The sequence below is a fragment of the Panthera tigris genome, chromosome D4 (genome assembly GCF_018350195.1).
Source record: "Panthera tigris isolate Pti1 chromosome D4, P.tigris_Pti1_mat1.1, whole genome shotgun sequence".
In the NCBI taxonomy this organism is placed as follows: domain Eukaryota; kingdom Metazoa; phylum Chordata; class Mammalia; order Carnivora; family Felidae; genus Panthera; species Panthera tigris.
The window spans coordinates 90,750,256-90,774,164 of NC_056672.1; the positions used below are offsets into that span (position 1 = coordinate 90,750,256).

Consider the following 23,909-nt stretch of genomic DNA (forward strand, 5'->3'; position numbering starts at 1 on the left):
ACGGGCTCCAACAGGTTCTCCGTTTGCCCCAGCCCTCCCCTCCGAGGTTCCCCTTCCCCGTTTGTAACTGACGGTGACACGCTGTCTGGGACCCCACCTTGCAGACAGCAGAGAGGCCTGCACGCGGGGACTGCTGGTACGGACTCGTCCCTGACCGTGGCTTCCCGCGGGCACCGGCACCCCTGGCCTTGTGGGCTCAGGGTCCTCGCTTCCGGGGGGTGGGGGGCGGAAAGGGTCCCTGTGTGCCGAGGTGCCGGGCATGCGTGGAGCGATCAGCCCGGGCCGGCTGCTGTGCACGCGCTTGGCTGCCGCTGGCAGGTGCGGGAGCGACGGGGAAGCGGAGCGGCGACCCCAGAGTGAGGGTCTCGGGAGAAACGGCCGCCCCTCGACTCCTAGGGGGAGGGGCGCCGCTGCAGGCCGGGCTCAGGAGGTGAACTTTCCAGGGGCACACTAGCACTTTCCTGGAGGTATCATCATACTTCCGTTTTTGGATTGCAGTAGAAAGACCTGCACTGGCCAACTTTGGGGTTACCGCTTCGGAGGCGAAGGCACGCTCTGTAAGCCGATCCTTTAAGGCGTCTGGCCTGCCCGAGGTATCCTGACCCTCGCCGCTCCCCGTAGTACCCCTCAGAGAGGCCGGCTTTGTGCGCTCGCCCCGCCTCGCCGCCGCCCCGCCCCTCGCGCACGCGCAGGCGCACCGCCGGCCCCCCCGCCCCCCCACCCCCCCGCGCCGCCTCGTCCAGCTCGGCCCGGCTCCCGCCCAGGCGGCGGCGACGCGACGCCCCGAGCGCCCGCCCCGCCGCCGCGGCCGGCAGGTAAGCGGGGCCGCCGGGCAGGGGACCGCACTCGGGCTGCGGGCGGGGGCCGACGCCGGCTGCGCCCCCGGGTCGCCCCGCCGCCGCACGTGTTCCGGCGGGTTGGGCCCCGGTCCTGGCCCAGCCCCGCCGGGGCCCTCTCTGTGCAGGCGCCCAGCGCCCCCACCGCCTCCCTTCCGGGTGCCCGCTCTGCGCCCCCGCGTCGAGCCCCGTCCCCCGGGGGCGGCCCCCTTCCCGCACTCAGCTTCCGTCCCCTCCCTCCCTAAACGTGTCCTCACGGCCCCCCTGCGCCTCCCGGGGACCCCCGGCGCTCACCCGAGTGGCCACTCCCCAGGGCCCCCTCCCCCAGCGGCCAGGTGACAAGCCCTCAGCCCGGGGACTGGGACTTATTTCTGCAACCAGCTTGCGTCTCCCCTGCTCTCCGCTGCTGCAAAGAAAGACCCCAGACCCACCGACGGGTACCTGGACGTGGCGCGCGGACCCGTGACGCCCTCTTCTTCTGCAGAAACGCCCCCTCCCCATGTTGCTCACCCTCAGCCTCTCCCCCGAGAACCCGGGCTCCCCGGCTGTGCGGAGAGACCCCGGCTCCTGCCGTAGAGCCTCGGATCCTTCCATTCTGGTGCGCCAGAGCCATGTTGACTGATGGCAGAGACGCTGCCTACTAGCCTTCTCGTGCCAGTTTCTACCTTCCCCGGTCCGTTTACCGGGGCCTTCAGACACTCTGGCAGGTGCCGTGCTAGACACTGCCTGCGAGGTTGGCCCCGCCCCGCGGGAGACACCTAGGGAAGCTAGAATGCGAACAGGCTGCAGAACAGGTGGGGGGAGTCGTATCGTATTCCCCCACTCTTGGTCCGGCCACCTGTGAGTCACCAAATTACCTCCCCTGTGGGCCGCTTCTCTGGGGTGGAATCCAGGAATCTGCGTTTCACAAGCAGGTCAGGAGAGCACTTAAGTTTGGGAGCCTCAGCCTTGGGTGGTCCGGCTCCTCAGGGTAAGAGACCTGTGGGTGGTAAGAGGGGGCAGGCGACACCGTGCTCTGGAGGTGGGCTCTGAGCCGCCTTCCCTGCAAGCCTGATTGCCTTCACGTTCTCCGACTCTCCTTACGAGCTAGTCCCTAACCAACCTCCCAGGTGCTTCCACGGAGTCACCTGAGGGCTTATGGAAAATGCGAGGCTCTGGCCCCCTCTTAAATGGAAACCTGGGGCGTTGAGTCCAGAAATTGGATTCTTAGAGGCCCCCCCTGATTTTTTGCATGGTAATGTTTTGCTAGCCCAAGGGATCCGTGGATGGGGCCAGAGCAGGGAGGGGTTGGGCACCTTTTCTGTAAGATTAGGTATTGTATCCTCCGGTCCTCACCAGAGGGCGGGCAGTTTGCTGGACTCACGCCCCACCTCCTGGTGGGTCTCGATTTTTATGTTAAAAGGAGCAGGTCGGGGCTCCTTCAGCTGCCGCCCCGTTTTCCCTAGAGGAAGCTTCTTAGCTTCTCCCTGCCGGTTCTCACTGCCCTCTCTTCCCCACGCCTCTTTTAACCCTTGCTGGTACCTTCTTCAGACGCTAGGTTTGGGAAAAGTCTTGGCAGCTCTCTTCCTTAGCTTCCCCCCTCCCCCACTTGTCCATCCCACCTAAAGGAAGGCAGCCCTTGGATTAGCGGGCACGGCCAGGTTGCTCTAAATTTAATCACCAAGTAGCTAGCGTTTACTGAGCACCAGCTTGGTGCCAGCACTCGGTTCCTGAGCGCGTTTGTGGGACCTGCCCCTCCCCCACTCTGGTCCTTGGGCTTTGGGCGCAGCACCATCCATCCTTGGGTGTGAGCCCCGGGCCTTGCTACAGGTAACCGTTGGTGGCCGCATCTGTGCTCTGCTCAGCTGTGTTGCCTTGTAATTTCTCTGCCCTCCTCTGGGACGAAGACTTTGAGACGTGCTCTTTTTCGGTGGCTTCCATTTTGCCTTGGTGTGCCGAGTAGTCAGGCAAGCCTTCAGTTGTAAGTGCTAGAATTGACGACGACGACGACGCGTAAATGCTGAGACGGACGGCAGGGCAGGCTTGTCTGCGAGGATGTCTTGGTGGCTCCCCTCTTGAATAACGTCTTCCCTGGTCTTGGAATCGCCAGGTGTGCTTCTGTGAGACGCATGCAGGCTGGGGACGGGGTCTGTTCCCGTGATCGCCCGCCGTACGGCCCGGGTGGTTCCATTGTCACGCTGAAACCTAATTGAGCTGCAGCGTGGGCACTTCGGGCCTCTGCAGTCAGGCAGGGCTGGCTCTGGTTTACGCTTCCCGGCGGGGTCTTGCGGTCCCCTCACCAGGGACAGCGTGCCTTTTGCGCTGCGGGCATCCTGGAGGCAAGCTTCGAGTCTGCGCCCAGCACCCAGAGGCCCAGAAGCCCCCCCCCCCCCCCCCCCCCCCCCCCCCCCCGGGGAGGCGAGGACCCCCGGGGGGGCTGCTCTTGTGTGTTTTCAAATACGGCACTTAACCCTGCTGAGGCGCTTGGGAGCATTTGGACGCGTTCCCAAATTTCTACACCCTGCAGCTCGGTCTCCTGTAATTTGGGTGGGTTTGTTTTTCTAACGTTTCGAGGGCTCTTTGAAAAAAATTGCATTTTGTTTGCCTGGACTGGGCCGCATTCCTACGGACCCGGGTAACAGTAGGGGGCACCCTTGAAGCTGGGGCCTTGGATTGCGATCACAAAAGGGGCTGGGGCAGGGCGTCCACCTCTGAGAAGCGTTTGTTAGCCTCTGAGAAGCGTTAGCGCAGAGCGAGGGCCAGCGCTGGCTTCCTCGTTTGGGACCAGCGTGTCTGCTACAGGGCTCGGCGAGATGGTCAAAAGGTTTTTATCCTTTTCTCTGGGAGTTACTTTTCACAATGTGCTTTGTTTATGGGCCTTAGTCTCCCCCTGTAGGTTTTGAGTAGCAGGCGGCTCTTCCTTCCCACTGTGAGTCTGCGCTTGGAGCCGTGAACTCCCCTGCTCGCGTCTCTCTGCCCGGTGGGCTTCAGAGCCATGGCAACGGAGGAGAAGAAGCCAGAGACGGAGGCGGCCAGAGCACAGCCCACCCCTTCCTCCTCGGCCACGCAGAGCAAGGCGCGTCCCTGAGGGCTCCCGGGGAAGTGCCAGGGGCGCACAGGCTGGAACGCGCCTTGGAGATGTTACTTCAAAGTCTGCTGTCCCCCCTCAGTTAGATCCTGGGGTTTTAGTCGCTGACCATAGACCTAATCGAGTGCTTGTTTGCCGAGTCGAGGATCCCCAGACCTGTCCCCTGGGAAGGGGCTTTATCAATAACGTGGATCCTCGGTCCTGATCGTAAGATTCCGTTCAGGGCCCACAGAGCCTCTTACTAGGCGCCCTGCCTGGCTCCACGGTCCTGACGCCAGGGCGGGTTCGCAGACCCCTCCTGTGGACACCAGGCAGCGCGCAGAAGCCTTTACGCAAGGCTGCAGCCTTGAGGTTTGCCTCGGGGGAGGCTGCACCTGCTGCGCCTCCGTGGCGCGGCCGTGGCAGGGGGCTTCAGGCCGCTTTGGGGTGGGTGAGGGGCGGCTGAGGGGACGTCGTGAGCTCAGGTTGAAACACGTTCAGTTTGAAAGGTGACTTCCAGAGAGTTCTAGCAGGCACTTGGAGTATGGACGTGGAGCTCAGAATAGGGGGTCACAGCGGTTAACTGTTTGATGACTAGGACTGTCTCTTCAACAGCCCACTCCTGTTAAACCAAACTATGCCCTGAAATTCACCCTGGCTGGCCACACGAAAGCCGTGTCCTCCGTGAAATTCAGCCCGAACGGCGAGTGGCTGGCGAGTTCGTGTACGTATCTATCAATCACCGGGGCCTCGGCGCTCGGGAGTCCGTCTGGGCCGAGACCAGAAGCCGGGGACGCCGCCCCTGGGGCATTGCAGCAAGCCGCGTGCCCCCGCCGTACCCGGAGCCCTTTGCCACCCTGAAGTGACAGGGGCCTGGGGGAGAGGGCAGGGCACGGGCAGCCGTGCCACAGCGCTGCCTGTCCCCGTGCACGGAGCACATGCAGGGCTCCTGAGGGGTTCATGCTGTTTCCCGGGGCTCTTGTGGGCAGCCCAGATTCTGTACTCGGGATGACTGGAGCAGCTCAGTTCCTTTGTCTTCCTTTCTTTCAGCCGCTGATAAGCTCATTAAAATTTGGGGAGCGTATGACGGAAAGTTTGAGAAAACCATATCTGGTCACAAGCTGGTAGGTGTGCACCCCGTATGCCGAGACTGACTTCCCGCTGGGGCAGGGCCAGCGGTCCCGGGGGTGGGGCCCGTCCCCGGCGCTCGGCAGGTTAAAGTGGAAGCTTCTTCCCCCCGAGTTTTTGATAGCTCTCTGCCTCTTGTTTTTTGAGCAGACACTCTTCCCAGGCGAGTCTCTGCCTGACTGCAAGGGAACACGCTTGTCCTGTGGGCCCCGTGTGGCCTTCCGTCCGTGTGGCCAGCGGTAGCTCGAGGGTTGGGATGCTGGGGTGATGCGCTTAGTTATCTTCAGGTGGATGTTCTGACTTTTGCTGGTTAGCTGTATTTTGTCCGTCAAGGTGGTGACCCTGTGTTTTCGCTCCCCAGGGAATATCCGATGTGGCCTGGTCTTCAGATTCTAATCTCCTCGTTTCCGCCTCGGATGATAAAACCCTAAAGATATGGGACGTGAGCTCGGTAAGCCGCCCTCGGCCTCCCTTCCTGGGAAGCTGGTGTGTGTGGAGAAGGGCACGGTGCGGGAGCTGGAGTTGAGTCTGGGACCCAGCCTGTCATCCTGTCATGGTCAAGGGGGTGGCCCCCCCCCCCCCCCCCCCCCCCGCCTTGCAGGATGTGCCCTCGGGCTGCCTCTGCCTAGGTGTTGGTGGGCGTGGCCTGATGCTGACATTTGCGGAAATAAGCACCCGGAATGCCTTAGTCCGACAATGCTTGCTTTTAGGGAAAGTGTCTGAAAACCCTGAAGGGGCACAGTAACTACGTCTTTTGCTGCAACTTCAACCCCCAGTCCAACCTCATCGTCTCGGGCTCTGTAAGTGTGGCGCCTCCGGGTGGGGGCGGGGTGCGCCTGACTGTAGCCCGGGGCGCCGAGTGGAGCCTCGGGTCGTCAGTGCTGGGGGCCGAGGGGATGGTGGTGGCGGGGCTTGGGGTCCAGAGGACCTGCTCCCTGCCCGTGGAGCGGCTTCACCCTCTTCTTTGGCCTTCAGTTTGACGAAAGCGTGAGGATATGGGACGTGAAAACCGGAAAGTGCCTGAAGACTCTGCCTGCCCACTCGGACCCCGTCTCAGCTGTAAGTCCCACCGGGCTGTGGACCCCGCGCAGCAGGACCGGGGTGATGGCCAGAGAGTGGGCACTGGCGACCCCGAGAGAGGTCTCCCTGTCCTGGGTCCGTGGGACAGGCAGGCGAGGGGCCGGGTGAGGCGGCCCCGAACTGAACCCCAGACCGGCGGCCAGGCCCGAAGAGGGGCCGTGCGCCGGGAAGCGTGGCCGCGGAGAAGTGAGTGTTGAGTGGGGTTGGCTTCGGTGGGGCGGTGGTGGAGGAGGTGGGGCCCCGCGTGCGCTCTGGCTGTGCTTGTGTGTGCCGCGGGGCAGGGGGACGTGCAGAGTCAGAGGCACACCCGCTCCCAAACCACGGCACTTGAAAACGGCCACACGATTCCTTTCTTTGTCAGCAAAGAGCCGGGAGCTGCTTCTTGGCCAAGTTTGCCTTTTTCTGGAAAGGGGAAGGAATCGTGTAAACAGTGTGCTGCTTTTTACTGAGCAGATGGTCCTTTTCACTTTCTGAAATCGTGTAGGTGAGTGCTTTTAAAGCATTTTCCGCCTCGGAAGGGCTGTCTTGCCCCACTGAGACCACTCGCAGCGCCCGATACGTAGGAGACACACGGGTGCTGCCGGCGGTGGCCTCGAGGACGCCCGGCCAACGCCTGGGGCTCAGGGGTTCCGCCACGGATGCGTGGCCGGCCAGGCCCGAGCTCCGCCCGCCGCTGTGGACTCACAGTGCGGGGAGCGCGGACTCTGAGACCGGCCCGGCCGCGACCGAGGGAAGGAACCGGGAGATGAGTTGTCGCGACGGCCAGCCCTGTCTGCGATTCGGTGGTGGCGGGGGCTGCGGGTGGGACCCAGAGCTCAGACCGCGGTGGGGTTTGTGAAGTTTTTCTTCCTACCAAAGTGAGGAGTGCTCATTTGAAAAGAAAGAAAGGCAAAGAAAGGCAGCAACTAGAAAATCAGTGTCGGGAGCGCCCGCCCTCCAGGACCAACTGCTCGCGGCTTCTCTGCCCTCTGTGGCGTTTTGGCTTTTTAAATACATACCTTCCGACACGTTCCCTCAAGTAGCGGTGAGGATGCCCCGTGCCGCGGCTGTCCGTCCGCTTGGAAAGGTTCCTCGGGCGTCTGTGGCGTCCGGACCCTGGGACCCCGGGCACCGGGGCACCTTGTGGGCAGCAGGCACTCCCCTCAGGCACTTGTGACTCGCGCTTGACGAGGACTGCGGTGGGCATGTTGGAACCGCTCCGCATGCTTGTCGGACGGTTCCTGCAGGGGCAACTTGAGACCCCGTGTGAAAGAGGCACACGTGGTTTCCCGCAGATGTGGGGGGAGCTGGCAACCTCACGCTGCAGGCACGGCCCTGTCTGCCAGCTCCCTGTCCCCGCACGCCCTCCCGCTCGGGTCTGGCCACCGTGCCCTCTCGACTGGACGACGACTGCGTCAGCTTCCTCTCTGGAGCGGCCCTGGGTTTTCCTTGCATTCAGCCTGTTTCCTGCCCCCCCCCACCCCCCGCTTCTGTATGAGCTCACCTGTCTGCCGGGGGTCCCCTCCGCAGAGAGCTCTGATGGACAGTCACCTCAGGGGAGCCGTGGCATCCCCGTTAGGTACTGACTTGTTGCCTCTCTCGCGTTTTCGTGGTGCTTACGTTTCGACGCGGGGATGTCCAGGGTGCCTGGATGCGGCTGGGAACGACGCAGAGCGCAAGGCTGGTGCCGCAGCTCTCGGGGACCTGTGTCAGCTCGTCCGTGTCCGGCCTGGCGGGTCTTGGTAGGATGTTCTGTGAATCCAAAGACAGGGACAAACGTGGTTAGACTGCTGTGAGTTTTAAAGTGAGGGGCTCGCGAGCAGGTGGTTACGGTCACGTAGAGCTCCTGGTAGGAGCAGAACGAAAACAGAACAGCCTCCCGGGTGTCTGGAGGCCTCACGGGGCCGAGCGGGCCGGCGCAGAGGCCGCCGCCGCATGTGGCAGTCCTGCGGCGAGCCCAGATCAGGTCTCGCCGTGATGAACTACGCTCTCCGCCTTCGAAGATTTGGTGCGACCGAAGGGAACGGGACGCGCTTGCTGGTGCCTTTCGGTACCGGGCGCGTGCTGAGGCGACACCTTAGGTACTTTGAGTTCAGTAAAACCAAGTTCATTTCACCTGTTACTTTCCCGCTGCAGCTGCCAGAGCGTCAAAGTGCCCGCGTGGCGGCGGGGCTCCTCAGCGGAGGCCGAGGGTCATCGGCAGCCGCTGAGCGTGTCAGCCTGGCTCCTGGGTCGGTAGTTTGTTTCCCAAGCTCTCAGGTGCTTCTGGGGCACGTGGGCTTGCCCCCAGGGGGTGTCCTGCAGAGTCTGGAGATTGTTCTGGTCGTCACAACTAGACGCCGAGCTCCTGGCATCTTGTGAGTCAAGGGCAGAGTGTGGCCACCGGGGGCGGGCCCGGAGCAGGAGAGTCCTGGCGGGCAGGGCGGTGGTGCCAGGTGGGGGCGCCACTCCGCATGGCACGGGGGAGGGGGGGGCACACGGCCCTTTGTGCGGCTCTGTTTTATGTAGAAAGCCTATCACAGGTAGCAGGAAGCGGGATCGCCTCAGAAAGGTGTGAACTCCTGACATTGTGAGTCCTTTAGTCCCACCAGGATTCAGCTGGAGGAAAGCAGGAAAAAAAGCACACATACCGAGCAGTCATTAGACAGGGACTTGTCAGGTTGCCGTTTCTTTCCGCGAAGTCGCTGCCCCGGGGTGGGTGGAGTTAGGCATTCAGGTGACACAAGGTGTGGGGTGCTGGAGGCCGGTCAGCTCCTAGGACCAGCAGATACGGGGTCACCGCTGTCCTGAGGCTCGGGTGTCCGGGCTTCCTGGTCCTTGCCGCGGGCAGCGGAGGGCGTTCCTGTGGTACCTACCCAGCGAGTGGGTTCTTCTCTCCGGCTTTTCTCTTTGACGTGAGGTCAGGGCCAGTGGTTTCCAGCTGGTCGCCCGGGTCAGGCCACCTCACGGCAGTGGTGGGCACGCTGGCTCGCACAGGCTGGGCCTCTGTCCGGGTCCGGGTCCGGGTCTGGGTCCGGGTCTGGGTCGCTCAGTCGTGCTTGTGTCTTTTCAAGGACACCTTTTGCAGTAAGTGGTTTAGCTACTCGACCCGTGTCTCCGGCGGGATTTCTTTCGAAGTTGGGTCGTCCGTGGTGAGACCGGGGCGCTGTTGCTGGACACGCCAGGTGAAGTCACCTTGTCCGTGCAGCTCGTGTGTCCGTCAGTCTCCACAGGAAACCAGGATTCGAAGCGAACGGGGGTTCCGTTGTTTGCTCCGCGCTCGGCAAGATGCCCGCGCGCTCGTGCAGGGCGCTCGCGAGCGGAGTGCAGTCTGTGTTCGTTACTTGCGAGTAAATGTCCTTTTCCCGCACTCTGTTCTCAGGTTCATTTTAATCGGGATGGATCCTTGATCGTGTCAAGCAGCTACGATGGTCTCTGGTAAGTGCAGGGACTTCCCTCATTCACTCAGCAAACGTGTCTTTATGTATTTTTACGTGTCTATTTTGAGAGAGAGAGAGCGAGCAGGGAGGGGCAGAGATGGGGGCAGAGAGAATCCCAAGCAGGCTCCGAGCTGTCAGCACAGAGCCTGACATGGGGCTCGAACTCACAAACCATGAGATCGTGACCTGACCCGAAACCAAGAGCTGGACGCTTAACCGACTGAGCCACCCAGGCCCCCCAGCAAACATTTATTTAAAGGCGCCGTCTTGGCCCCGGGGGGACAGTAGCGAAAATAAGGCAAGCGGGTGTGTCCCCGAGAAGAGCTTACGGCTGTCACGGGGCTGCGGCAGACGGACACACGGCAGCCCCTGCCTCCGGATGGACAGCAGGGCGCGGGGAGGGCTCCCGGTGCAGGGAGGCCCGGGGACGCGCTTCTGCCCAGGACTCCTCTTTGTGGGCACAGAGCGTGCCCTTGACGAGTTCACGGGCGCGGGTGGCGTGCGGACCCTGGGAGGACCGGACTCCCGTCCTGAGTGGGTGGAGCGGAGCGGAGATCCCGCCACAGAGGAGGTGAGGAGGTCGAGGGGACGTGGCCTCGTGGGCAGCGTCCGGTCCAGGCCGCGTGAAGGACGCTCGTAGAGCTTGGGACCTGTAACCTGAGTGTTGAGGATTCTTCCGGAGGCGTGAGGAAGAGGTGGAAGTCAGCGTTGTCTGTTTAACTCGGCAGACTCCGTGATGGGGGCACGAGGCTGGGGAGCGTCAGGCTGGGTCTGCAGGGACCGCATCCTGGCTCGTCAGGCCCGGTCACCGGGAGGGGTGGGGAGGCAGCTGCCGCTGGTGGCACGATCGCTCAAGAGCCTCCCCGATTGCAAGGCGGAGAGAGCGCGACCGGGAGTTGGTCTGTGTTCAGTACGAAGGAAACAAACGAGGAAACGGGGGCACGTGAGTGATACGCGTAGAAGTGTCGTGGGAGAGCTGAAACGTGTGCTGCGGTCACCCGCGTGCAGGCCGCCGGGCTCGCGGGAGAAAGCCTTTCGTCTCTCGTTCTCTCTTTTTTATAAAGTTGTGTACCTTCTATTTTCCTTTAACTTTATTTATTTAATTTAATTTTTTTTTTTAACGTTTATTTATTTTTGAGACAGAGACAGAGCATGAACGGGGAAGGGTCAGAGAGAGGGAGACACAGAATCCGAGACAGGCTCCAGGCTCTGCGCCGACAGCACAGGGCCCGACGCGGGGCTCGAACTCACGGACCGTGAGATCGTGATCTGAGCCGAAGTCGGACGCTTAACTGACTGAGCCACCCAGGCGCCCCTCCTTTAAGTTTATTTAGAGAGACAGAGTATAGGAGGGGCAGACAGAGGGAGAAGAGAGGATCCCGGGCCTGGCTCTGTGCTGGCAACACAGAGCCAGCCCGGGGCTTGAACTCACAAACCGTGAGATCATGACCTGAGCCGATATGAAGAGTTGGACACTGACCGACTGAGGCATCCAGGCGCCACCCCCCCCCCCCCCCCCCCCCCCCCGTTTCATCAGAACAGAATGGTAAGGTTTGAAACGGGCGGGCAGTGTCGGCAGGCGCAAAGTAGAGCGACGTCTGTGTCAGTGGGACGAAAGAACATCACCCGGGAAGAGAGAGGCGTGGGGTGAGCCAGGCGCCGCCGATGGGAAAGGCCTGTGCTCACGGTGCATGCGGGGCCTCTGGCCTCGGCGACCACCCGACGGGCCGCGTCGCTCTTTGGAAGAACGTGTGTGGCCTGGCGGGCGAGAGCGACGCCGCGGCTGTGTGTTTGTGAGCTCGGGACAGTCTCCGGTCCACCTGCAGACTGGCTCCGAGAGCTTCCCGAAGAAATTGGAAGAGGCTACGCCCACCCCCCGCGCCCCCCCCAAAAAAGGGAAGAAGAAATTTGTACACAGACGGAGAAAGGGGAAAAGCGGTGGAAAAAAGGAAGGCGTAGGCGTTAACCCCTAGAAGCTCCGGTGAGGAAACGGTGAATAAGTGGGGTGAAAACAGAACGCGGGGCGCAGGCGTGGCGGGTCCGGGGGACAGGAGGAGGAGACCACGCGTCCGCCCTGAGCCGTGTGTTTGGGTAGCTCCCTCCGGGTTCCGAGTTGGCCCAGGAAGGCCTGCACGTGGTCTGGGGCCGGGGAGTCCCGCTCCGTCGGCCGACTTCCGAGGCCGTGAGCATGTTGGGACCACAGAGCAGGACGGGGGCCCCGATGTGACGCGTGTGGTAGGTCCGGCCTGCCCCTGCTCTCCAGGCCGCATAGCTAGTCCAGAGAGAAACCCACGGAGGACGCTTCGTGGCGGAATATCGATGTCAGAATTCCAAAGAAACCGCAAGCTGAGTCCAGCAGCCCGTCGGAAGATAGTGATCCACAACCACGTGGGTTTATTGAACAGTGAGAGGTCGTGGTAACGTGATCGGCGCCAGAGAAGTCCGTAATCTGCGTAACGTCTCCACAAAGTGGAGGCAACCTCCGTGGTTTGTTACTGCTGGAGGCCAGGCGGGCCCCTGCTAGGATCTGGCAACCGTCCCCGGGTACGACTCTAGCAAGGAGGCCTGTGTGGCACCCTGCTTACTGGAAACTCTACGATCTTTACGAGAAGTGGTAACGCGCTGAAACCGTCTCTAGGAAAATCAGCCGCAGAGCTGGCCCGTTCGCCTCTCACTCAGTGTTGGGGGTTCCTGGTTAGCGGCTGAGAAAGTAAAATCAGCCGTGGGAGAGCCGGATGGAGGCTCAGCTCTTTGTGGATGATCTACTTGTTTTCAAAATTTAAGGGCCACTGACCTGGCACTTGACTGGTACTGACTGTGGCCCTCACGGCTGCCTTGACCCGGGACCCCGCCACCCCCACTTGGCGGTTGGGGAGCAGAGTCAGACTGAACACTCGATGGTTGTCCCCCAGCGTAGGTGGGGAGGTGGCAGCTGGGACCCGCAGAGCCCAGCGCGGGGCGTCCCTCCCAGAGGAGGGACCTGATGGGACAAGCAGAGCGGGTCGCGGGAGCCAACTTGCCACCACCCACTGCCCCCCCCCCCAGTTCCTGGCAGCCAGTGATGCAGGGTGCCGTCCCAGACAGGAGGGCACATCGGCAGGGGTGGGAAGGTGGGAGAGGACTTGGGAAAGTAACGTGTCCCCTGTGAGCCGGTGGCCTCACTGCTGGGCAGCCGTGCCCTGGAGGGGCAGGCGCTGATACACGGGCACCTGCCGCTGAAGGTGGGGTGCTGGCGTGGGCGGAAATAACATGCTTGCTAGAGCTGGCTCGTCCATTCTGGGGTAGCGGCTCTCTGCGCGCCCTTCTGAACTAGAGGGTGTCCAGAGAATCCCCTGCACTAGTCTTTTTCTGTGAGAACCGAGCCCTCTCCCGGGCGACTTGGGACGTTGGTGCCAGAAAACGGGTCAGGCTCCTGGCACCCTGTGCCACGGCCTCTGCTCCCCGTGTCCCCCGTGTGCTGGCGACCCGGCTGCCGGTGGCAGAGCAGGTGCACACGCCTGTTCTGGGGCGCCCGTGGTGGCCCCCGGGTGAGGGACGATGGCGCAGAAGAGTTGAGCAAACTGAACCGCGACTCGGGGTGTCCGTCCCCAGGCCTACGTTTGCTCAGGACCCAGGGCGCGTCGGGCTGCTTGTGCTGATGTGTTTGTACAGACTTGCTGCCGTTTCTGTGTTGCAGCCGGATCTGGGACACCGCCTCGGGCCAGTGCCTGAAGACCCTGATCGGTGAGTGCTGCTGGCGTTGCGTCCAGGCTGGGTGTCCCCCGAGTGGCGGTCGCCCGGCCAGCCGCGGAGGGCGCCTGCGCCGTCCTCCGTCCTCCGTCCTCCGTCTTGTGTGGTTTGCGGGAGGCCCTCTCTCTCCTCTGTCCTGGATCTGCTCCCTCTGGGAGTCCCGGGAGGAGGAGGGAGTCCTCCTCTGCGGATGGATTCCGGCTCCCGCCAGCTCCTGGATGGCCTCTGGCCCCGCGAAGTCCCCTCTCCAGGCTGGGCCCCGTGCCGTGTCCTCTGAAGGCCCTTGGAGCCCCTTGGACCCTCCGCCTTCACTCGGCAGACCCCGCGTGGGGGTTTGTCCTCGATCGTTCCTTGAGCGCACGTGACTGAGCCCCAGTCCTGAAGTGCGCCCCGTTTGCTGGCGGCCGGGGGCGTAGCAGACTGGGAAGACAGGTGATGCCAGCAGGCAGGGCGTATGTGTGGCTGGAGGGTGGGTGCTGGGCCCCTGCGGGGCCCCAGACCTCCGAAGGTGATGGGGAGGGCGTCCTGGGAGGGTTCTGAGGCGGTAGGTCGCCCGGGGTCAGCCCGGAGGCTCCCTGCAGCTCCAGGTTCAAGCGTGAGGTAGAGAGCAGGTGATAACCGAGTTCTGTGCTGCAGGGGGACTTGGGGGGCCCCGGGGGAGGGGACTGGCCCACCGCCCACCCGGGGGGTGCCGTGTCCTCGGCTTGGCACCCTTCCCTGGGCTGTCACGGGAACGCACGTGGCCTGATGACGCGTCAGCCCCGGCCAGCGGAGCACAGCACCCCGGGCTGGGCGGCGTAGCGGAAACTTCTCCCTGCGTCCCGGTGCTAGAATCCGAGATCTGGGTGCCAGCAGGCCTGGTTGTCTCCCGCGGCCTCTCCTCGACCTTCCTGCTGTGTCTTCACGGGGCCCTTCCTCCGTGTGCCTCCCTGGTGTCCGGTCCTCTTTTGTCGTGCGGATGCGAGTCCGACTGGCTCAGGGTCCCCCGCACCAGCCTCCCTTTAGCTTCGTCCCCCCTCTGCAGGGCCCAGTCTGCACATAGGGCCCCATCGGCTGACCCGCAAGGGTCAGGACTTCAACGTGGGAATTTCGGGATGGGAACCGTTCTGCCGTTTCTTTCGGTTTACGAGGCCACCTTTGGGATACGACATCACGCTGAGTCCGCAGCATCTGTCCCCAGAGGCCTGGCGGGACGGCGCCACCGTTTGCACCTCTCAGGCTGCCTGGCACTTGCCCGCGTCAAGTGTCCTTATGTTAACGTGACCCTCGGGGCGCTCCGCCCCACAGGCAGGGGGGAAACGGAGGCCTGGAGAGCCTAGTTGGCCAACCGGCAGCAGGCGGGTGCCAGCGCCGGGCCTTGAGCTCCGCAGCACCCACCGCGAGGGAGGGGGCGGCGCGTAGCCCTGTCCCACCCCGTTCCTGACACCGGGTCTCAGGAATTAGCGCTTTCCGGGTTAGAGAGCCTGGTACGACCACCCCTCGTCTGCATTATGGGGCCTGCCTTCCTGCTGCGGCCCCGGCGACCGAGGATGGCCCTGTGTGGCCTCACGCCTCCTCCCGTGCTTTTGCAGTGTTTGGGAGCTGTCGCAGGGAGCAGCGGCCCCCAGTGCCCGGGGGCCAGGTCCCTCGAGGTGGTAACGCTCGCACCACTCCCCCCGTTCGGGCACCAGGGTGCATGGCCCCAGTTCCGTCCCTCTCACCTGGGAGGGGGGATGCACGCCTCCCGACGTGAGGGTCACAGGGCCGTCATGCGGCCGCAAGTGCTGGCCTTGTCCTTGGCGGCCCCTGACGGCGGCTCTTACCCAGCTTCCCAGGCCGCCGGGCCTGAGCTTTCAGACCTGAGTACAGAAGCAAGGACATGGGTCTCCTGCCAGAAGGTGGTTTCTGGAGAATTGACGGGTCTTTTGCCCTGACTAGGCGACAGGAAACACCTGAGCTGATTCGCCCACATCCTTTTTCCCTCAGTGGTGACACTTGCCCAGGTCAGCGGGGCCTTTACAGACCTTACTGCACGTAAGGACGTTGACCCTGGGTCTGCTTAGCAGCCCCGTGTTGGTGGAAGGCCGGGCATCCCTTTGTGGGATTTGCCACAGGCCCTTTGCTCTTCGAGCCCTGGTGGCAAAGGGTAGTTGGGCCCCATCAGGGACCCGAGGAGAACCGGCCATTGTGACCGGCACGGGGACGGGTGACGGGAGCGTCCTGGATTCCTCGGGGACCCGTTCCGGGTGGTGGCGTGGGCACTGGTGGCCGTGTCCCCACTTGGATGGTCCTGTGTGGTGATGGGGGTGCCGTTCCCCTTTCCTCCTCGGGGCTCAGGCCCATCGCTCGCGCATCAGCCCGCGTCTGCGTTTTCCACGCAGATGACGACAACCCACCTGTGTCTTTTGTGAAGTTCTCTCCAAACGGCAAGTACATCCTGGCTGCGACCTTGGACAAGTAAGTGTTCCGACCTCCCCATGGGGTGGGCCCGGGATGCGTTTCCTGCCAGAACTACACTCGGAAAGATAGAAGATGTCTACATCTAGTAAAGGTCCTTGCGTTCTTCAACCCAGGGCCCCTTCTCTGCTGGCGGCTGGGTCTCCGGCTGATCTGAAGAAGGGTTTGGGGTCCAAGTTCGTCCGGTGACTCTGGCTCTGCCCGTGAGCACTTGGGCGGCACCCCACAAACTCCGGAGCAGGTGTCGCCCCCTGCGGGCGGGCCGTCAGGCTCTGGCTGCTTGTGTGCACTTGGGCAGCCCTCTGGGGGCCACGCCTCGTCCCCAGGAGGTGCCCGCGGTCAGCACTTCTCATCAGCACCCTTGGGAAGAGTGAATTCCTGCCTGGGGAGGAGGGGATTTTTTGCAGCCACTGAAATCTGGTTCTGGATGTTTCTGGAACCAAAGTTCTCCACATCCCTCTTGTAGTGGGAACGAGCCACATACTGACCCCGGGAGCCCCTGGCAGCCTCTGTTTGGTGACAGAACCTTGTAGTTCTTTGAACCGTAAATGCGTGGGGCTCTTGCACTGTGAAGTCCTCAAACCACCGGCCGTGTGCCTGCTGTGCTGGGTGCCCGCACTTGCGGAGGGTGAGGGGCCCGGCCCCTGGCTTTGCCCTGCACGTGAGGCCGTGGGGATGCCCGGTGCCAACAGACCTGGCCCCGCTCGGGGGGCCCCCGCGGGCATGCAGGTGACCGCCCCCCTCTCTGCCTTTCAGCACGCTGAAGCTCTGGGACTACAGCAAGGGGAAGGTGAGCTCTGGGGGCGGGTTCGCAGGGTCTGGGCTGTGGCTTTGGCCGGTGGCAGAGCCGAGCCGGGGTCTGAAGCGAGAGGGGCTCGGGAAAGCGACCTTCGTCGGGTTGGCCTGGGGCACGTTTCTCAGACTCGGGACTTAGCAGGTGGCGAGCCTGTAAGTTAAAGCTTCAGCCGCGTGGCTTTGCACCGTGTCTCTGGAGTGCTTTTCAGAGCTAAGGTTCGTCGGCCGAGACGCCTGCGCTGCTCACGCGGGGATTGTCCCGAGTGCAGGGAGTTGTTGACTTGGTGAACGTAGTGGCTCTCTTACCTTCTCAGTGCCTGAAGACCTACACCGGCCACAAGAATGAGAAATACTGCATTTTTGCAAATTTCTCCGTCACTGGTGGGAAGGTGAGTTTTCCCCCGGCGAAGGAGCTTCTCCCCCTCTCCAGCTGTCCTGAGAGGTGACCCTGTCACAGCTTGGCTCACGTGGCCACAGACGCTCTCCTGCGCCCACGGAGCAAAGCAGGTGCCTCCGTGACAGACGGCTTTGCTCGTCTGCTCCCGGGTCTCGCGGAGGCAGAGCGTCCCCAGGGCGACGGTTCCCGTAAGCGCTTTGCTGCTCGGGGCCTGGGCTCCGGTGCCGGGTCCCAACTGGCCGCGCTGCCTCCTGCCCAGCCCGGGGCCCCGCTCGCGCTCGCCAGGCGGCGTGTGACTGGAGCGGAGGGGGGTGGCGTTGGGCGGAGATGGGTGTGACCCGGAGGGGTGGTGATTTGAGAAAATGCTTTAGGTCTCAGGAAACTCTGACGGCCCAGCGTGGCCTCGAGGTCGTGTGCGGGCGGGGGCGGAGCGCGTGGACGTCGGGGCGAAGTGGGTTCCACGCGAGCCGGCTCTGACCTGGGTCTTTCTCACCCGTCTTCGGTTCTAGTGGATCGTGTCTGGTTCCGAGGACAACCTGGTGTACATTTGGAACCTGCAGACCAAGGAGATCGTACAGAAACTACAGGGCCACACAGGTGAGCTCGAGGATGTGTGCAGCCACGTGCCCGCGTGTGCGCCGGGACGGCTTCCGGGACACCAGAGTGTGGTGCTGTGCCGCCTGCTGCTCTGGTGTTTCCTCGCCCTCTGGTGGCCTGGGCGACGCCACTGGTCCGTGAGCGGTCGGCAGGGGGCTTTGTCCCAGCTTCTGTCTGGCCAAGGCCAGGCTCAACTCGAACCTCTCTTCGTGGCCGTCTTCCTGGCGCCTGTCCTCAAAGTCCCTGCGGGCTCCGTGGCTTCCGGTGTGGACGTGGCCCGTGCTTTTGTCCCGCGTCAAGACTAGCGCAGGCCAAGGGACATCTGCTGTGGTCTAGAGGCTCCGGTTCCTCCCGGCGCCGACCCGCTGTCTCCCTGCGGGCCTGCTCCGCACGCCTCTCGGCTGTGAGGGGCCACCTGTGCTGGTCGCCCTGCCCTCCGAGGGAGGGTGATTGTCAAATCCTTTGAAAATTTGGCACAAGTGCTCTATTCTGGTCCCTTAAAGTGACCTCCACCCACTGGGGACACAGCTCAGACCTAAAGTCCAGCTACGACTTGGCGTGCTCTGCCCTCGCGGCCAGCTCCTCGGGAGCAGCCCCGTGCCTCGGTCGTTCCTGGCTCCTGGTGTGGCCAGGACACTCAGGCCCCTTTGAAGCTACACGGGAAGAGGGAAGGTTCTGGAATTAGCCCAGGTGCCAGCACACAGAGGTGGGGGGCTTCCTGGTGGAGGTGGAGTGTGCCGTGCTCAGCAGTGGTGGGGGGGCGCTGGGAGCGGGCACGTCCACGCAGCGAGGCAGGTGCTCCTGTGTCCCCTCTGGGGACCGCTGCCGTGGGCCAGGCTGCTCGGAGCCCTCCCCGATGGCCCGTTAGCACGTGGTGCCGCCTCTCCACTGTCCCACCCGGCCATCGTGCTCCCTCGAGGCGTCCCCGGCGGGGGCAGCACGGTCAGCGGCTGGGACCCCGGGGGCGGTGGGGGTGCGACCCTGGGTGGCAGAGCGGGTCTCGGCACCAGGGGGCACAGGGCAGCGGCGGTCTGTCTTTCAGACGTCGTCATCTCCACGGCCTGCCACCCGACGGAGAACATCATCGCCTCGGCCGCGCTGGAGAACGACAAGACCATTAAGCTCTGGAAGAGTGACTGCTAGGCGCCGCGGGGGCTGGCGGGAAGGCGGCCGGTCGGCGAGCAGCGCGGTGTCTGGAGGGGGCCCCTCCGTCCGGGCCCGGGGGTCGGGAGGGGCCTGGATGGAGCCACCGCTGAGGACGATGTGGCGGAGGGGGTGTCTACCACCAGAAGGTTCTACAGGTTGCTGGTGACATTTCTTGCCGATCCCTCTCACGCTGTCTGGGGAAGTTTCTGGTCTGTATTGTGTTCAAACAGAGTCAACACAAATTTTTAATTTTTTATTACAGAAGGGTGAAGTTCAATTTATCATGAGTTGTGTTTTTTTCCAGTAAATGTTCTGTACCTTCTCTGGTATCTTATTACCCAGTGCAAGTGCGGCGAGCAGCCGTCCCCGCGGCCCCCTTGTCTGTTCAGTAGATGCTCTAGCGACACGGTCTGCGGTCACCGGTTCCTGCTGTAGTCGTGCCCAGTGTGTGCGGTCTTTCCGGAAAACACAGAACACTGTAAGATTCTTTCCGTGTGAAACCCTTTGTGTGTGGGAGTTCGTGGTTCCCGTGCGGACAGCGTGGCGTTGTTCTGGTACCTCCCTGTGTCCCCCCGCGTGCCCCCCGCGCGCCCCCACGAGCTGTAATAAAAGGTAGGAGTCTGCACAGCCGTGGCGACGGAGTTCTCACGCGAAGCCCGTCGGCGCTTGGCCTTTTCACGAAAAGTCTCCCCGATGGCAGGAAGTGGAGGGTTCCCGCGCCCTCCCCGCCCGGGAAGCCCGGCGCCACGGAGGAGGGCTCCCCTCCCCGTGTGGGCCGGGGATGTATGAGGGGTTCCGGGGGCAAACCCGGGAATTCCGTTTAGCTGGAAGGGAGCTGGTGTCCCTGAAGTGTCCCGTCGAACGTCGCAGGCGGCCGTGTGCGTGAAGGCTCGGCCGTAGGAGGCCCCGAGGCCAGGCCGCGGGTGCAGGCTCAGCTCAGGCTGGGCTTCGTCTCCCCACTGCCGACCTCGGGACCCGAGGGCTTCGTGGGGTTCCCGGGGCTGGCACGACACGGGGAGCCGGGTGCCGCCCACCTCCGAGGCCCGAGTTCTGGGGGCGGGAGCCTCCGGTGGCACGGCTTCCTGAAGGGGTATCGGGGGAGAGCGGGGTGAGGGGGCGGTGCTGGGATTGCCAGGCTCGGGGACCCCTGTGTGCAGCGGCCCCCCCACCCCCACCCTGCCCTGCCTTTCCTGGGGCCCCGGGTCCTGGGCTGGGGAAACGGGGCTGCTCTCGACAGGCTTCCCGCCCCCCCCTCCCCCCCAGTGGCCGTGGTTGCTCAGACGGGGGTGGCGATTCTAACAAAGGGCATCTGGAAACGGACTCCCTTGTGTCTCCACGTCCTCTCCCTGGAGGCGGACGGCGGGCGGGCTGTCTGTGCAGAGGTGAACTGCAGTAGAATGCGGTCAGCACCCGGGGCCGGGGAAACCCACTTGGCAGCGTATTTTGGTAGGAAAGGCGGAGGCCGAGTGTGTCGGCAACGTTCCTGAGACCTTGGGACTGTCTCGTGGGTTCTGGTGTGACAGCTCAGCTCGGCCCTCGGAGCAGAGGGGTGTGGATGCGGAGCGCTGTGCCCTTGGATATAGTTTATTTTTTCTACGTTTGAATTCTCTGTTGTAGATTTGTGTAAAGATACATCTCTCTTTTAAAAATAAAGATTTTCATGTCTTGTAACTTTGTCCCAGAAGACTTTTTTTACCTTTTTACCATGCAGCTGTGTGGGGGTGGGGCGGGGGCGGGCGGGTGACACGGCCCTTCTGCTGCTCAGGCCAGCGTGCCCTGCAGGAAAGCTCGTAGCTGTTAAAAATTACCTTTTCTTACTGTGAAAGTTAACCGTTTGTGGGGGCGCCTGGGTGGCTCCGTCGGTGAAGCGTCCGACTTCGGCTCAGGTCACGATCTCACACTTTGTGAGTTTGACCCCCGCATCGGGCTCTGTGCTGACGGCTTAGAGCCTGGCGCCTGCTTCCGATTCTGTGTCTCCCTCTCTCTGCTCCTCCCCCGTTCATGCTCGCTTGCGCGCGCGCTTGCTCTCGCTCTCTCTCTCTCTCTCTCTCTCGCGTGCGCGCGCTCTCCTTCAAAAATAAATAAAAACATTAAAAAAAAAGTTAAAAAAAAAGAAAGTTAACCATTCGTGCTCGTTACGGACAGTGTAAAACAAGTAGGAGAAGAAAATAAACCACCCGGATTGCTGCTCCCACTAACGCTTTGGGGGATTATCTTCTGGTATGTTCGCTAAAGGTAAGACTTTGTTGGGGATCATTTCAGGCATGTGTAAACGTAGAGAACGTCTTCCTGGCTTTATCTTTTCAACTTTCTTTTTTTTAAGCAAGCTCTACACCCAACATGGGGCTTGAACTCGCGACCCCAAGATCAAGCGTCAAATCCTCCTCCTCCAGCTGTGCCAGCCCCGGGGCCGTTCAACTCCAGCTTTTTTTTTTTTTTTTTTTTAATTTATTTTTGGGACAGAGAGAGACAGAGCATGAACGGGGGAGGGGCAGAGAGAGAGGGAGACACAGAATCGGAAACAGGCTCCAGGCTCCGAGCCATCAGCCCAGAGCCCGACGCGGGGCTCGAACTCACGGACCGCGAGATCGTGACCTGGCTGAAGTCGGACGCTCAACCGACTGCGCCACCCAGGCGCCCCTCAACTCCAGCTTTTGACACCTCTCGTTTCCCGTGTCCCTCCCGAGTGGTTTTATTAATCCCGGACATTTGGTGACTTAGGCAGTGCATACAGTGTCTGTAAAAGGTAATTCTCCAGAAGCTTTGGCTCAGAACCCCTTTCACACGTAAAAGAGGGTGCGTGCGTGAGCACGGGAGGGGCAGAGAGGAAGAGAGAACTCTAAGCCGACTCTGTGCTGCCAGCACAGAGCCCGACGCGGAGCTCGAGCCGGTGAACTGAGATCACGACCTGAGCTGAAACCGAGAGCTGGATGCTTCACGGAGCCGCCCAGGCGCCCCTCAGATGCGGATTCTTAAGTATCGGGTGTCCAGCTTTCCACGCTTGTCTTAAAAGCTCAGCGTGTACGTACACACGTGTGTGCACGTTCACGTGTATCTAGGCGCACCCGAACATGCACACACATGCACTTCATGTGTACAGGTGTGCACACACGTGTTCACATGCGTGCCGCACACGCACATGCTCACGCGCGTGCAGATTCGTGTGTACAGGTTCGCGTGCACATGGCACGCACGTGTTCACACACTTGTGTGTGCGTGTCCATGTACGCGGACACGTGCTCCACCGCTGGCTGGTGCGAACCAGGGCCCCAGCAAGACCCCGCCTGCCCTGGTTGGTTGAAGTCTGCTGCTTGCTCGTCACCTCGGACCTGGAAACAGTCATGTGCCCTGTGGGCTCCCGGGTCCGCGTTTGCAGCTTCTGACTCCGGTGCCCTGAGAGCGGAGGCTGACCATTTCCCCCCACTGTTGATAGGTAATGCGAGCTGGATGGTGCTGTTTGCATCTTTAAAAAATATTTATTTCGGAGGGAGGGAGAGAGAGAGAGAGAGAGAGAGAGAATGCGCGCGCCCATGAGCCGGGGAGGGGCAGAGAGAGAGGGAACCCAAAGCAAAATCCAAAGCAGAGCTGAATCCGAAGCAGGCTCCAGGCTCTGAGCTGTCAGCACAGAGACCGATGCGGGCCTCCAGTCCATGAACCGTGAGAGCCTGAGCCGAAGTCAGACGCTTAACCGACGGAGCCCCCCAGGCGCCCCTCTTTGCAGTGTTAGCAGTGGAATTGTGGGCCGGGTTGGTTTTATTTAAGTCGATAAACACGTTCCTGGGTCGTTAAGCGAGCCCTGCACCGTGGAGCTTACAGAGCACGTTGTGCCCTGGACATGAAGGGGGAACGCCCTCTCTACGCTTCAGGTGGCCTTTCTGGGGATTTCCGTCCCTGGGAATCTAAGGTATCCCAAAGCGTGTGCACGACGTCGCGGTACGTCCTGCGATGCCTTCGCCCCGCACGTGCGTGGCTGCGGGTGGGGGGCTCAGGAAGGGCTCGCGGCGGCCCGGGACCGGATTCTGCAGAGGGAAGGCAGGCACCGTCGCCGAAGGGCCGGCCCGTGGTGCTGTCCACTGCCGCGTCACGGCCCACGCAAGGGAGAGAGGTACAGCCGGGGGCTGCCGAGGCCCCAGGAGGAGACCCCAAGCCTCACACCCAGCCCGACCGGTGGTGGGGACAGAAACAGCTCGACTCCTACAAATGAAATGCACACTTGCCAAAGGATTTGCTTCCCTCAGCGAGGAACGCGGTGGGACGTCACGGGCGGTGCAGAGAGCTGGGCACACCTGCCCAGGAGCCAGGATGCCGAGATCAGCGTGCGGGGGGATTCAAGACTGGCAAACGGGGTAACGGCCCTCGGGGCAGGTGCGGCTCTCTGTGGACCAGAGGCGCGCCGTCGCCGAAGCTTCGAGGCGGCCTAAGTCGGGGTCACACCCCTTGTCCTGATAACGCAGCGCTCCGCCGGCAGGTTGGCGGGCAGGGGCTCAGGACGGCCTTGGGCGGGGGGACTGGGCGACACCGACCCGCGGACGGTGGCGGGGGTGCCGCAGGGAGCACAGTACACACTATTGGGGAGCAGGTCCTGCGGCCCTGGCACCGTGCGGAGGAGCCCCCGCCCCAGGTCCCCAAAAAACGTTGGTTAGATGCCACGAAGTAGGTGGCAATGCCTTAACCGTATGCGTGTTGTCAGGCCCGAGGGCCTCTTCCATCCTTGTCAAGGGGAGTGCTAACCTTCTCTCCTTTCATACAACACGACTGTACCCCCGTCCGCGCGACATTTAAAGGCCTCTGCCTAGGCCACCTTTCGCTCAGGGCGACTCGGCGCGGCGCGCCCCGCGCAGACACGCCGGCGGAGGCGCCTGCCCTCATCGCGGAGCCACCAGTGTTCACACCTTGCCGCTGAAATCCCCGCAGGCGCTGCCGCGCGTGGAAAAACTTGCCTCCCCTTCCCTAATATATTCATGAAACCAGCCAATCAGAGGCTGGGAGGGACGCGCGGAAGTCCCGAGCGTCCTTCAGAAAACCAGATTCCCCCGGAAACAAAACAGGGCCGGCGCTCACTTCCTAAGCGACACGCCCCGCGGACTGTGGGCCAGAGACTCGGCACTTCCTGCGGAAATTGAAGTGGTTTGAAGCGAATCAGAGGACGAGGAACGAAGATCCGCTCCACGGACTTCCGGACACGGCCCTGCGCTTGGAACTGTGGGTGTTGGGAGGGCGGGGCGCTCGGGGCGCGGTCTGCGCATGCCCGGAGTCCGTTCTGCGCGGCTTCGCGCATGCTCCGTGAGCGCTGCGCGCAATTCGTGGATCTCAGGTTCGAG

General features: G+C 62.5%; 1 protein-coding gene and 1 non-coding gene across 4 annotated transcripts; one reads left to right on the top strand and one right to left on the bottom strand.

Annotated features, from left to right (window-relative positions):
• Positions 1-344: 344 nt before the first annotated feature.
• On the top strand, positions 345-18,865 carry WDR5 (WD repeat domain 5). Of its 3 annotated transcripts, none has more exons than XM_042965210.1 (14): positions 345-593; positions 3,712-3,891; positions 4,498-4,606; positions 4,933-5,006; positions 5,372-5,461; positions 5,721-5,810; positions 5,986-6,069; positions 9,431-9,486; positions 13,165-13,211; positions 15,578-15,653; positions 16,410-16,443; positions 16,763-16,837; positions 17,355-17,442; positions 18,485-18,865. In XM_042965210.1, exons 2-14 carry the CDS (start codon positions 3,811-3,813, stop codon positions 18,583-18,585), a joined length of 1,005 nt encoding a protein of 334 aa, XP_042821144.1. In that variant the 5' UTR covers positions 345-593; positions 3,712-3,810; the 3' UTR covers positions 18,586-18,865. The 3 variants fall into 3 exon arrangements, with proteins under 3 accessions (XP_042821144.1, XP_042821145.1, XP_042821143.1); XM_042965211.1 differs by lacking the exon at positions 345-593 and adding an exon at positions 760-815; XM_042965209.1 differs by lacking the exon at positions 345-593 and adding an exon at positions 767-815 and having other exon boundaries at positions 3,699-3,891.
• A 4,350-nt stretch (positions 18,866-23,215) lies between these two features.
• On the bottom strand, positions 23,216-23,341 carry LOC122233340. Its single transcript, XR_006210898.1, has one exon. It is a non-coding gene; the product is annotated as a U6atac minor spliceosomal RNA (small nuclear RNA).
• Between the last annotated feature and the right edge of the window lie 568 nt (positions 23,342-23,909).